At 52.5% G+C, this 13,715-nt stretch overlaps 1 protein-coding gene across 5 annotated transcripts in view; it reads right to left on the bottom strand.

The window, feature by feature from the left end:
• The window catches only part of CHD5 (chromodomain helicase DNA binding protein 5), a 256,909-nt gene that overhangs the window by 40,314 nt on the left and 202,880 nt on the right, over positions 1 to 13,715 (bottom strand). For all 5 annotated transcript variants that reach the window (XM_075327784.1, XM_075327788.1, XM_075327789.1 and 2 more), the window contains exon 35: positions 2,897 to 3,043. In XM_075327784.1, coding sequence (XP_075183899.1) covers positions 2,897 to 3,043 — 147 coding nt within the window. The remainder of the gene's footprint in view (positions 1 to 2,896; positions 3,044 to 13,715) is intronic.

Raw genomic sequence — 13,715 nt, 5'->3', positions numbered from 1 at the left:
CCAGGCTTCCGCAGGTCCGCACGTTCCTGCAGGGAGTTTGCCACATAGTCCCACCTTACAAGCGTCCGCTGGAACCCTGGGACCTTAACAGGGTGCTAACGGCTCTTCAGAAACCACCTTTCGAGCCGCTGCGGGATGTCTCTTTATCACGTCTTTCGCAGAAGGTGGCATTTCTAGTGGCAGTTACATCACTCCGTAGAGTGTCGGAGCTGGCAGCTCTGTCATGCAAAGCCCCCTTCCTGGTTTTTCACCAGGATAAGGTGGTTCTGCGTCCTGTTCCGGAATTTCTCCCTAAGGTGGTATCTCCTTTTGATCTCAATCAGGATATCTCCTTACCTTCATTTTGCCCTAATCCAATTCACCAATGTGAAAAGGATTTGCACTCATTAGATCTAGTGAGAGCACTCCGGTTCTACGTGTCTCGCACGGCGCCCCTGCGCCGTTCAGATGCGCTCTTTGTCCTTGTCGCTGGCCAGCGTAAGGGTTCGCAGGCTTCCAAGTCAACCTTGGCTCGGTGGATCAAGGAACCGATTCTTGAAGCCTACCATTCTTCTGGGCTTCCGCTTCCTTCGGGGCTGAAAGCCCATTCTACCAGAGCCGTGGATGCGTCCTGGGCATTGCGGCACCGGGCTACGGCTCAGCAGGTGTGTCAGGCAGATACCTGGGCTAGTCTGCACACTTTCACGAAACACTATCAGGTGCATACCTATGCTTCGGCAGACGCCAGTCTAGGTAGGCGAGTCCTTCAGGCGGCGGTTGCCCACCTGTAAGAGGGGGCCGTTTCGGCTCTTTTTATCGAGGTATTCTTTTACCCACCCAGGGACTGCTTTTGGACGTCCCAATTGTCTGGGTCTCCCAATGGAGCGACAAAGAAGAAGGGAATTTTGTTTACTTACCGTAAATTCCTTTTCTTCTAGCTCCTATTGGGAGACCCAGCACCCGCCCCTGTTCCCTTCGGGCTGGTTGTTCTTTTGTGTACACATGTTGTTCATGTTGAATTGTTCTTTTGGTTCATGGTTTTCAGTTCTCCGAACATCCTTCGGATTGAATTTACCTTAGACCAATTTATGTTTCCTCCTTCCTGCTTTTGCACCAAAACTGAGGAGCCCGTGATGCACGGGAGGGTGTATAGGCAGAGGGGAGGGGTTACACTTTTAAAGTGTAATATTTTGTGTGGCCTCCGGAGGCAGAAGCTATACACCCAATTGTCTGGGTCTCCCAATAGGAGCTAGAAGAAAAGGAATTTACGGTAAGTAAACAAAATTCCCTTCTTTTTTTCTAATTCTTTACAAACCTTTAGGATATTAAACCTCAAGGTGTGTCTTTTTCATAAATTGGATGAGGAGCAATATTCCTAACATCCTTGTAGCTTTCTTGGGGAAAAATCGCTTTTAGCAAGAAAAGTTATTACCATATAGCGAATGGATAAACTGACTTAAAGGTAGGGTGTCGCGGGTTTTTATTTTTGTATTAATAATAGTGATTATGAAATCAAGTATTTTTTAATACAAAAATAAACTCACTGTTTATTTAGTTTTTATTTAATTCTAGTTTTACTGAAGCACTAGGGGCTGCCATATTGGATTAGCTGTGTGTAACGACAGTTACTCACTCCTTTGTGGCAGCCCCTGTGCATAGAGAACAGTGGTCGGGATCCGACCCCATAGACTAAGATAGAGTAGGCGTCTGCTGTGACCTGGACGCGCCCCCTGGGCAGTCCGGATCACAGCAGAGGGAGGAGATCAGCGCCGTCTGGAGTTTCCCCCCTGTCACCCGCCGGGATGGGTGAGCACCAGTACGCAGCGTTGGACTGGCTATCGGAGGAATCTCCAGTAATGCCAGTCCTGGCTGCGGATACCTGCATTGCACTCCAGAGCTCTCACCTGAGCTCCGGAGTGCAGCCTGAACTGAACCGCGAGCGCCGAGTGATTGATTACCCAGCGAATGCGGTGCAGTTCATGTCCGCTGCAGACAGGCCGGGATGATCTCCGGTGCTCTCACCTGAACTCCGAAGATCAGCCCGGCCTGTCTGTAGCTGACATGAACTGCACCGCAATCACCGGGGAATCAATCACTCAGTGCTCGCGGTTCAGTCCTGCAACCTCTGAGATCAGTCCAGGCTGCAGGTGAAAGCTCCATAGCCAGTCCGAAGCTACTGGTACGCTACTCCCCCCGCCGTCGCTGCTCCCCAGCCACCACTGCTTTGCACCCGTTACCACCAACCCCCCCACCTCCCCCCACCGCTGGCGCCGCCGCCGCTCCCACCACTCCCCCACTTGAATGTGCTCACCTCTGGCCTCTTATCCTAACAGCTCAGTGGGGCAGCGCGGTATACTGTATATCTCCCTGCTTGTGTCAGTCTGCAGAGCGTTGCTCCTCTTGACACATACACAGGAATAGCCTGCAGAGCGTGTCCCTTTCCTTCTCTAGCATCTATGTCATGTGTCCCTTTCCTTCTCTAGCCTCCATATGTCATGTGTCCCTTTCCTTCCCTAGCATCTATGTCATGTGTCTCTTTCCTTCCCTAGCATCCGTATGTCATGTGTTCTTTCCTCCCCTAGTATCGTATATCCTGTGTTCTTTCCTCCCTTAGCATCCGTATGTCATGTGAGTGACAGTTTTTTTCTAGGCAAGAAACGCATTAGACGGCTGTCAATCAAACGAAACGTTGTCTGATCACTCACTTGGCTGTTTCTCCCATATACACAAGCTTGGCCAATCGCTCCTGTGTTCTTGATGAGAAAGCGGCTGCCAGCAAATCTATGCCGGTGACTTTTTTCAAGGAGAACAAAGTGGCTGGCAGTCCGAACTCGGACAAGGCAGAACAACATTTCCCCCACAGAAAAATAATGTCTATATTCAGGATAACTGCCCTCGTGATAAGCAGTGAGAATACCTGTAAAACCGCCGTCTGCGATATTAAACATAAATTTAAACTTTCCACCATCTTCTCGCTTCCCTTCTTCTTCTTCTTGTTTTATACAGTTGTCTCCATTCTGCTGATTCACAATTTCTTCCTTGTCTTCAAGTTTGTTTTCCTCCTCTGTGCAAAGAAACAATGATCTGTGACTAAAATGTCAAGATTTGATTGAAAACGGTGTACACAGCTCTTATGCAGAGCTATGTGCCTCCATGGCTACATAGGTACGTTACTTCACATGCTCTGCTACAATTTCTTAATAATCTAAACAAGTGGAGAAAGCTGTAAGGAAGTATTAGGGTACTTTCACACTTGCGTTCAGCGCAGTCCGTCACTATGGAGAATAGCGCAGTCCGTTAACGCACTGCACTGCACTATTCTCCATAGACTTGTATGGACGACGCACTGTAACACAAGTGTCAGCGTTGCATCCGCTGGACGACGCAGCGTCGTTATTTTGACGCTGCGCCGGGCGGGAGGAACGCAGCATGTAACGTTTTTTTGAGCAGCGCAATCCATAGGATTTCTCTGCGCATGCTCTCTCTGGCTCCCTGCACCCGTAACCAAGATAAATATCGGGTAACCAAGGAGAAGGGAATTTTGTTTACTTACCGTAAATTCCTTTTCTTCTAGCTCCAATTGGGAGACCCAGACAGTGGGTGTATAGCTACTGCCCTCTGGAGGCCGCACAAAGAACTACACTTAAAAGTGTAAGGCCCCTCCCCTTCTGGCTATACACCCTCCCGTAGGAGTACAGATTCCTCAGTTTTAGTACCAAAGCAAGAAGGAGGAAAGCCAATAACAGTTTCAAAAACAAATTCAATCCGATAACATGATCGGAGAACTTAAGAAACAACATGAACAACATGTGCACCCGAAAAACGAAACCCTAAGAACAAATAGGGCGGGTGCTGGGTCTCCCAATTGGAGCTAGAAGAAAAGGAATTTACGGTAAGTAAACAAAATTCCCTTCTTCTTTTTCGCTCCTAATTGGGAGACCCAGACAGTGGGACGTCCAAAAGCAGTCCCTGGGTGGGTAAAAAGATACCACATGAACGGGCTGTCAGACAGCCTCTTCCTACAGGTGGGCCACCGCCGCCTGAAGGACTTGTCTACCTAGGCTGGCATCTGCCGAAGCGTAGGTATGCACTTGATAGTGTTTGGTAAACGTGTGCAGACTCGACCAGGTAGCCGCCTGGCACACTTGCTGAGCCGTAGCCTGATGCCGCAATGCCCAGGACGCACCCACGGCTCTGGTAGAATGGGCCTTCAGTCCAGATGGAATCGGAAGCCCAGCAGAACGGTATGTGTGAAGAATTGGTTCCTTGATCCACCGCGCCAGGGTGGATTTGGAAGCTTGCGATCCCTTATGCTGACCAGCGACTAGGACAAAGAGCGCATCAGAACGGCGTAGAGCCGCCGTGCGAGAAATGTAAATCCTGAGTGCTCTCACCAGGTCCAACAGATGTAAACCCTTTTCAAATTGGTGAACTGGATGCGGACACAAAGATGGTAAAGTGATATCCTGATTGAGATGAAAGGAAGAAACCACCTTGGGAGAAAACTCTGGAATTGGACGCAGTACTACCTTGTCTTGGTGAAACACCAGGAAGGGAGATTTGCAAGATAACGCCGCTAGCTCGGACACTCTTCGAAGAGACGTGACCGCCACAAGAAAAACTACCTTTTGTGAAAGCCGAGAAAGGGGAACCTCTTTCAAAGGCTCGAAAGGCGGCTTCTGGAGAGCAATGAGAACCTTGTTCAGATCCCAGGGTTCCAATGGCCGTCTGTAAGGAGGAACAATATGACAAACTCCTTGGAGAAACGTGCGTACTTTAGAAAGCTGTGCCAAGCGCTTCTGAAAGAATACGGATAGCGCGGAGACTTGACCCTTAAGAGAGCTAAGCGACAAACCTTTTTCCAACCCAGACTGCAGGAAGGAAAGAAAAGTTGGCAATGCAAATGGCCAGGGAGAAAACCCTTGAGCCACGCACCACGCTAAGAATATCTTCCACGTTCTGTGATAGATCTTAGCTGAGGATGGTTTTCTAGCCTGTCTCATTGTGGCAACAACTTCATGAGATAAACCTGAGGCCGCTAGGATCCAGGACTCAATGGCCACACAGTCAGGTTCAGGGCCGCAGAATTCAGATGGAAAAACGGCCCTTGAGACAGCAAATCTGGACGGTCTGGTAGTGTCCACGGTTGGCCTACCGTGAGATGCCACAGATCCGGGTACCACGACCTTCTTGGCCAATCTGGAGCGACGAGTATGGCTCGATGGCAGTCGGACCTGATTTTCCGGAGAACTCTGGGTAACAATGCTAGAGGTGGGAACACATAGGGGAGTCGGAATTGCGACCAATCCTGAACCAAGGCGTCTGCCGCCAGTGCTCGGTGATCGTGAGACCGTGCCATGAAAACTGGGACCTTGTTGTTGTGTCGTGACGCCATCAGATCGACGTCCGGCGTCCCCCAGCGGCAACAGATCTGCTGAAACACGTCCGGGTGAAGGGACCATTCTCCTGCGTCCATGCCCTGGCGACTGAGAAAGTCTGCTTCCCAGTTTTCCACGCCTGGGATGTGAACTGCGGATATGGTGGACGCTCTGCTTTCCACCCACGTCAAAATCCGATGGACTTCTTGAAAAGCTTGGCGACTGCGTGTTCCCCCTTGGTGGTTGATGTACGCCACCGCCGTGGAATTGTCCGACTGAATCCGAATCTGCTTGCCTTCCAGCCATTGTTGGAAGGCTCGCAGGGCAAGATAGATTGCTCTGATTTCCAGAACATTGATCTGCAGGGTGGACTCTTCCAGAGTCCACATCCCCTGAGCCCTGTGGTGGAGATACACCGCTCCCCACCCTGATAGGCTCGCATCCGTCGTGACCACTGCCCAGGACGGGGGAAGGAACGACTTTCCCTGTGACAATGAGGTGGGGAGAAGCCACCAACGCAGAGAGTCCTTGGCAGTCTGAGAGAGGGAGACAGTCCTGTCGAGGGACGTCGATTTCCCGTCCCATTGGCGTAGAATGTCCCATTGTAGAGGGCGCAGATGAAACTGCGCGAACGGGACTGCCTCCATTGCTGCTACCATCTTTCCTAGGAAATGCATGAGGCGCCTCAGTGAGTGTGACTGGCTCTGAAGGAGAGATTGCACTCCAGTCCGTAGCGAGCACTGCTTGTCCAGTGGAAGCTTCACTATCGCTGAGAGAGTATGAAACTCCATGCCAAGATAAGTCAGAGATTGGGTCGGGGTTAGATGAGACTTTGGAAAGTTGATAATCCACCCGAAACTCTGGAGAGTGTCTAGTGCCACCTTCAGACTGTGTTAGCATGCCTCTTGAGAGGGTGCCTTTATAAGCAGGTCGTCTAGATACGGGATGACCGAGTGACCCTGCGAGTGCAGAACAGCTACTACTGCTGCCATGACCTTGGTGAAGACCCGGGGGGCTGTTGCCAGACCGAAAGGTAACGCTACGAACTGCAGGTGTTCGTCGTGTATGACGAAGCGTAGGAAACGCTGATGCTCTGGTGCGATCGGCACGTGGAGATACGCATCTTTGATATCTATTGATGCTAGAAAATCTCCTTGAGACATTGAGGCTATGACGGAGCGTAGGGATTCCATCCGGAACCTCCTGACTTTTACGTGTCTGTTGAGCAACTTTAGATCCAGGACGGGCCGATACGATCCGTCCTTTTTTGGGACCACAAACAGATTGGAGTAAAAACCGTGACCTTGTTCCTGAAGAGGGACGGAGGTCACCACTCCTTCCGCTTTTAGAGCGGCCACCGCCTGCAACAGAGCATCGGCTCGGTCTGGTGGGGGAGAAGTTCTGAAGAAACGAGTTGGCGGACGAGAACTGAACTCTATCCTGTACCCGTGAGACAGAATATCCCTCACCCAACGGTCTTTGACGTGTGACAGCCAGATGTCGCCAAAGTGGGAAAGCCTCCCACCGACCGCGGGTGTGGGAATCGGAGACCGCAAGTCAGGAGGACGCCGTCTTGGCAACGGTTCCTCCGGCTGCCCTTTTTGGGCGTGACTGAGACCTCCAAGAATCTGAGCGTCTCTGGTCCTTTTGAGTCTTTTTTGACGAGGTGAATTGGGACCTGCCCGGTCCTCGAAAGGACCGATAACCAGACTGACCCTTCCTCTGTTGGGGTCTGTTTTGTCTGTGTTGCGGTAAGGATGAGTCCTTACCCTTGGAGTGTTTGATGATTTCATCCAAACGCTCTCCAAACAATCGGTCACGAGAAAAAGGCAAATTGGTTAAGCACTTCTTGGAATGAGAATCTGCTTTCCAATGTCTCAACCACAGGGCCCTACGCAAAACAACGGAGTTGGCTGACGCCACTGCCGTGCGGCTTGTAGCGTCAAGAACAGCATTAATCGCGTACGACGCGAATGCCGCCATTTGCGAGGTCAATGGTGCTACCTGCGGGGCAGATGCACGTGTGACGGAGTCAACTCGCGCAAGCCCGGCTGAGATAGCTTGGAGTGCCCATACGGCTGCAAAAGAAGGCGCCAATGACGCTCCAATCGCTTCATAGATGGATTTCAGCCAGAGCTCCATCTGCCTGTCAGTGGCATCTTTAAGTGCCGCTCCATCTTCAACTGCAACCAAGGATCTAGCTGCAAGCCTGGAAATTGGAGGATCCACTTTTGGACACTGGGTCCAACCCTTGACCACCTCAGGGGGAAAAGGATAGCGTGTATCTTTAAGCCGTTTAGGAAAACGCCTTTCAGGATAAGCGTGGGGTTTCTGGATTGCGTCTCTAAAGTCAGCGTGGTCCAGAAAAGTGCTTAAAGTACGCTTAGGGTATCTGAAATGGATTCTCTCGTGCTGCGAAGCTGACTCCTCCACAAGAGGAGCTGGTGGGGAAATATTTAACATCTTATTGATGTTAAATATAAGATCATTAACTATGGCGTCACCATCTGGTGTATCTAGATTGAGAGCGGTCCCAGGATCAGAATCCTGATCAGTTACGTCCGCCTCATCACCCATAGATTCATCTCGCTGGGATCCTGACCATTGAGATGAATGTGAAGGCCCGTCATAGCGAGCCCGCTTAGGCTGCCCGGGGCCATCATCCGAGTCAGAGTCTTCACCCTGAGGTGTATATGCCCGTCCCGGAGCTTGGAGCTGAGGGGGACCAGGGGGCAATGATTGCACAGTGTCCGTGGCCTGAAGTACAGGCCTAGCTCGCAATGTGTCAAGAATTTGTGACATAGTGAGAGACATTCTGTCAGCAAAAGCTGCAAACTCAGTTCCTGTCACTTGGACAGCATTCACAGGTGGTACACCCTGGGTCACGTCCAGCAGAGGTCCCGACTGTGCAAGCGCCGCAGGGGCCGAGCACTGCACACAATGGGGGTCCGTGGAGCCTGCCGGTAGAAAAGTCCCACATGCGGTGCAGGAAGCATATAATGTCTGTGCTTTGGCACCCTTGCGTTTTGCGGACGACATGCTGCTGGCTCTCTGCAATGTGAGAGAGTCTATAGCCAAAGGGCGACCAGCGCTATGCAATACAAAGTATTTGTAGCAACAAAATACTAAGAATAGTACTGGCACAAGAGGGGGTGAGCCCTGAGGGCTGCTTACCGCCCGCTGAATAGCGGGTAAGAGGCTGCAGATTCCTTGTCTGGGTCTCCCCGGCTCCCCTCTGCAGCTCAGCGTGTCAGCAGGAATGGCTGCCGGCGTCTGTGGAGAGGGGCGGTCCGTGGGAGTTCCCAAACAAAAGTGCGGGAAACAGTGTCCCCTCTGTGCCGATTGGGAGGGCTGGAGTATGTAAAAACGACTCCAGCCCTCAGCGCTGATGCACTGGCCAGCGTCCCGCCCCTCTCCTGACTGGCAGGTCTGGGGGCGGGAACGAACGGAAGCAGGCCGCAAAAGCCGGGGACTCGAGTTATCAGCGCGGCCGCCGTAAAAGCGCGGGCCGCGCTGAAGTCCCCGTTATCAGCGCGGCCGCCGTAAAAGCGCGGGCCGCGCTGAAGTCCCCGGCGCACCACAAGTGCCAGCCGCGCCGCAGTCCCAGCGGCCGGCGCGACCGATTCCTGGAAGTGTGCCTGCTTCAGCTAAGCTGAATGAGGCCATGGCACAAGCGCCGTAGCGCAGATGTCCCCCGGCGCACTACAACACCCAGCATGCTGCGGTGTGAGCGCCAAATGCACGGGGACACAGAGTACCTTGAGGAAGCAGGGCCATGTCCCTGATGTACTCCGCTCCATCCAGCATCTTCTCCAGGGGCTGTAGATGGAGCCCGGTCTCAGTGCCTGGAGACCAGTAAATCCCACTTCACCCAGAGCCCTGTAAAAAGGGATGGGGAAGGAATCAGCATGTGGGCTCCTGCCGCCGTACCCGCAATGGGTACCTCAACCTTACAAACACCTCCGACATACAGTGGGGTGAGAAGGGAGCATGCTGGGAGCCCTGTTTATGGGCCCTCTTTTCTTCCATCCGACATAGTCAGCAGCTGCTGCTGACTAAAAACAATGGAGCTATGCGTGCGTGTCTGACCTCCTTGCGCACAAAGCTAAAACTGAGGAATCTGTACTCCTACGGGAGGGTGTATAGCCAGAAGGGGAGGGGCCTTACACTTTTAAGTGTAGTTCTTTGTGCGGCCTCCAGAGGGCAGTAGCTATACACCCACTGTCTGGGTCTCCCAATTAGGAGCGAAAAAGAAAAGTGCTTTGCAGATATTTACCCTCGCTACGTGTGCAGGGCGCCCAACACTTTCCCACTTGGCTCCACCCCCTCCCGCACTCCACGCCGCATGTATGTACACACATACACACACACACACACACAGACACACACACACACACACACATATACATACACACATGCACACTCACCTGTCCTCAGCGCCATGGCCCGCTCGGCTCCACCCACTCCACACTCCGCCCCCCGCACACATTCTCGGCAGCCGAACTATCAGCTGAGCGCCCAGCCGCCGGCATGTGAGAACGCTCAGCTGAGTGCCCGGCCGCCGATCAGCTTATCGTTCACAATAGTCTGCTGCCAGTAAAATGTAAAGGAGAAAAAAAAAAGCTTTCCGTTGTTTTGTACTATCCGTAGCATCCGTTGTGCCACTATATGCAACGCATCCGTTGCATCCGTCACACAACGCAATGCTACAGAAGCCGTCCAACGCAAGTGTGAAACTAGCCTTACATAGGGGCTCTGACTACATCCAGAAGGTAGCGGTTGTCTGTCCCCATGGAAACACATAGGCCTGCTGTCTACATAAACCACACATTTGTGAATCAAGAATTACTGCAAAACAGCATTATTTTTTTCACTTAAACGGTTATCCCCATCTTCAAGATCCTATTCCAATATGTACTAGGTGTAATAGTAAAAATATTAGCAAATACCTTTAATTAGAAGAAGGGAATTTTGTTTACTTACTGTAAATTCCTTTTCTTCTAGCTCCTATTGGGAGACCCAGACAATTGGGTGTATAGCTTCTGCCTCCGGAGGCCACACAAAGTATTACACTTTAAAAAGTGTAACCCCTCCCCTCTGCCTATACACCCTCCCGTGCATCACGGGCTCCTCAGTTTTGGTGCAAAAGCAGGAAGGAGGAAACTTATAAATTGGTCTAAGGTAAATTCAATCCGAAGGATGTTCGGAGAACTGAAACCATGAACCAAAAGAACAATTCAACATGAACAACATGTGTACACAAAAGAACAACAGCCCGAAGGGAACAGGGGCGGGTGCTGGGTCTCCCAATAGGAGCTAGAAGAAAAGGAATTTACGGTAAGTAAACAAAATTCCCTTCTTCTTTGTCGCTCCATTGGGAGACCCAGACAATTGGGACGTCCAAAAGCAGTCCCTGGGTGGGTAAAAGAATACCTCGATAAAAAGAGCCGAAAAACGGCCCCCTCTTACAGGTGGGCGACCGCCGCCTGAAGGACTCGCCTACCTAGGCTGGCATCTGCCGAAGCATAGGCATGTACCTGATAGTGTTTCGTGAAACTGTGCAGACTCGACCAGGTAGCCGCCTGACACACCTGCTGAGCCGTAGCCTGGTGCCGCAATGCCCAGGATGCACCCACGGCTCTGGTAGAATGGGCCTTCAGCCCTGAAGGAATCGGAAGCCCAGAAGAACGGTAGGCTTCAAGAATCGGTTCCTTGATCCACCGAGCCAAGGTTGACTTGGAAGCCTGCGACCCCTTACGCTGGCCAGCGACAAGGACAAAGAGCGCATCCGAACGGCGCAGGCGCGCCGTGCGAGAAATATAGAGCCGGAGTGCTCTCACGAGATCTAACAAGTGCAAATCCTTTTCACATTGGTGAACTGGATGAGGGCAAAAGGAAGGTAAGGAGATATCCTGATTGAGATGAAAAGGGATACCACCTTAGGGAGAAATTCCGGGACCGGACGCAGAACCACCTTATCCTGGTGAAACACCAGGAAGGGGGCTTTGCATGACAGCGCTGCTAGCTCAGACACTCTCCGAAGTGATGTGACTGCCACTAGGAAGGCCACCTTCTGCGAAAGGCGTGATAGAGAGACATCCCGCATCGGCTCGAAAGGTGGTTTCTGAAGAGCCGTTAGCACCCTGTTAAGATCCCAGGGTTCCAGCGGACGCTTGTAAGGTGGGACTATGTGGCAAACTCCCTGCAGGAACGTGCGGACCTGCGGAAGCCTGGCTAGACGCTTTTGAAAAAACACGGAAAGCGCCGATACTTGTCCCTTGAGAGAGCCGAGACACAAACCCTTATCCATTCCGGATTGAAGGAAAGAAAGAAAAGTGGGTAAGGCAAACGGCCAGGGGGTAAAACCCCGATCAGAGCACCAGGATAAGAAAATCCTCCAAGCCCTGTGATAGATCTTGGCGGACGTTGGTTTCCTGGCTTGTCTCATAGTGGCAATGACATCTTGAGATAACCCTGAGGACGCTAGGAGCCAGGACTCAATGGCCACACAGTCAGGTTGAGGGCCGCAGAATTCAGATGGAAAAATGGCCCTTGAGACAGCAAGTCTGGTCGGTCTGGGAGTGCCCACGGTTGACCCACCGTGAAGTGCCACAGATCCGGGTACCACGACCTCCTCGGCCAGTCTGGAGCGACGAGGATGGCGTGGCGGCAGTCGGACCTGATCTTGCGCAACACTCTGGGCAGCAGTGCCAGAGGAGGAAATACATAAGGCAGTCGAAACTGCGACCAATCCTGAACTAATGCGTCCGCCGCCAGAGCTCTGTGATCTTGAGACCGTGCCATGAATGCCGGGACTTTGTTGTTGTGCCGAGACGCCATGAGGTCGACGTCCGGCGTTCCCCAGCGGCAACAGATCTCTTTAAACACGTCCGGGTGAAGAGACCATTCCCCTGTGTCCATGCCCTGGCGACTGAGAAAGTCTGCTTCCCAGTTTTCTACGCCCGGGATGTGAACTGCGGAGATGGTGGAGGCTGTGGCTTCCGCCCACAGCAGAATCCGCCGAACTTCTTGGAAGGCCTGACGACTGCGTGTGCCGCCCTGGTGGTTGATGTACGCGACCGCCGTGGCGTTGTCCGACTGTATGCGGATCTGTCTGCCCTCCAGCCACCGATGGAACGCCTTTAGGGCTAGATACACTGCCCTTATCTCCAGAACATTGATCTGAAGGGAGGACTCTGTCGGAGTCCAGGTTCCCTGAGCCCTGTGGTGGAGGAAGACCGCTCCCCACCCTGACAGACTCGCGTCCGTCGTGACCACAGCCCAGGATGGGGGCAGGAATGATTTTCCCTTCGACAAGGAAGTGGGAAGAAGCCACCACTGAAGAGAGGTTTTGGCTGCCAGTGAAAGAGAGACGTTCCTGTCTAGGGACGTCGACCTCCTGTCCCATTTGCGGAGAATGTCCCATTGAAGTGGACGCAGATGAAACTGCGCAAAGGGAACTGCCTCCATTGCTGCCACCATCTTCCCTAGGAAGTGCATGAGGCGCCTCAAGGGGTGTGACTGGGTCCGAAGGAGAGAGTGCACCCCTGTCTGCAGCGAACGCTGTTTGTCCAGCGGAAGCTTCACTATCGCTGAGAGAGTATGAAACTCCATCCCGAGGTAAGTCAGTGATTGGGTCGGTGTCAATTTTGACTTTGGGAAATTGATGATCCACCCGAACCTCTGGAGAGTCTCCAGAGCAATGGTCAGGCTGTGTTGACATGCCACCCGGGAGGGTGCCTTGACTAGGAGATCGTCTAAGTAAGGGATCACCGAGTGGCCCTGAGAGTGTAGGACCGCCACCACGGATGCCATGATCTTGGTGAAGACCCGTGGGGCTGTCGCCAGGCCGAAAGGCAGTGCCACAAACTGAAGGTGTTCGTCCCCGATGGCGAAACGCAGGAAGCGTTGATGCTCTGGTGCAATCGGCACATGGAGATAAGCATCCCTGATGTCGATTGAGGCTAGGAAGTCTCCTGGGGACATCGAGGCGATGACAGAACGGAGAGATTCCATCCGGAACCGTCTGGTTCTCACGTGTCTGTTGAGCAGTTTGAGGTCCAGAACGGGGCGGAATGATCTGTCCTTTTTTGGCACCACGAACAAGTTGGAGTAAAACCGCGACCACGTTCTTGAATGGGAACGGGAATCACAACTCCTTCTGCCTTCAGAGTGTTCACCGCCTGAAAAAGTGCATCGGCTCGCTCGGGGGGCGGAGATGTTCTGAAGAAACGAGTCGGAGTACGAGAGCTGAGCTCTATCCTGTAACCGTGCGACAGAATGTCTCTCACCCATCGGTCTTAGACATGTGGCCACCAGGCGTCGCAAAAGCGGGAGAGCCTGCCACCGACAGAGGAT

The sequence above is a fragment of the Anomaloglossus baeobatrachus genome, chromosome 11 (assembly GCF_048569485.1).
Source record: "Anomaloglossus baeobatrachus isolate aAnoBae1 chromosome 11, aAnoBae1.hap1, whole genome shotgun sequence".
NCBI lineage: Eukaryota > Metazoa > Chordata > Amphibia > Anura > Aromobatidae > Anomaloglossus > Anomaloglossus baeobatrachus.
This window is presented reverse-complemented; position numbering and strand designations above follow the sequence as displayed.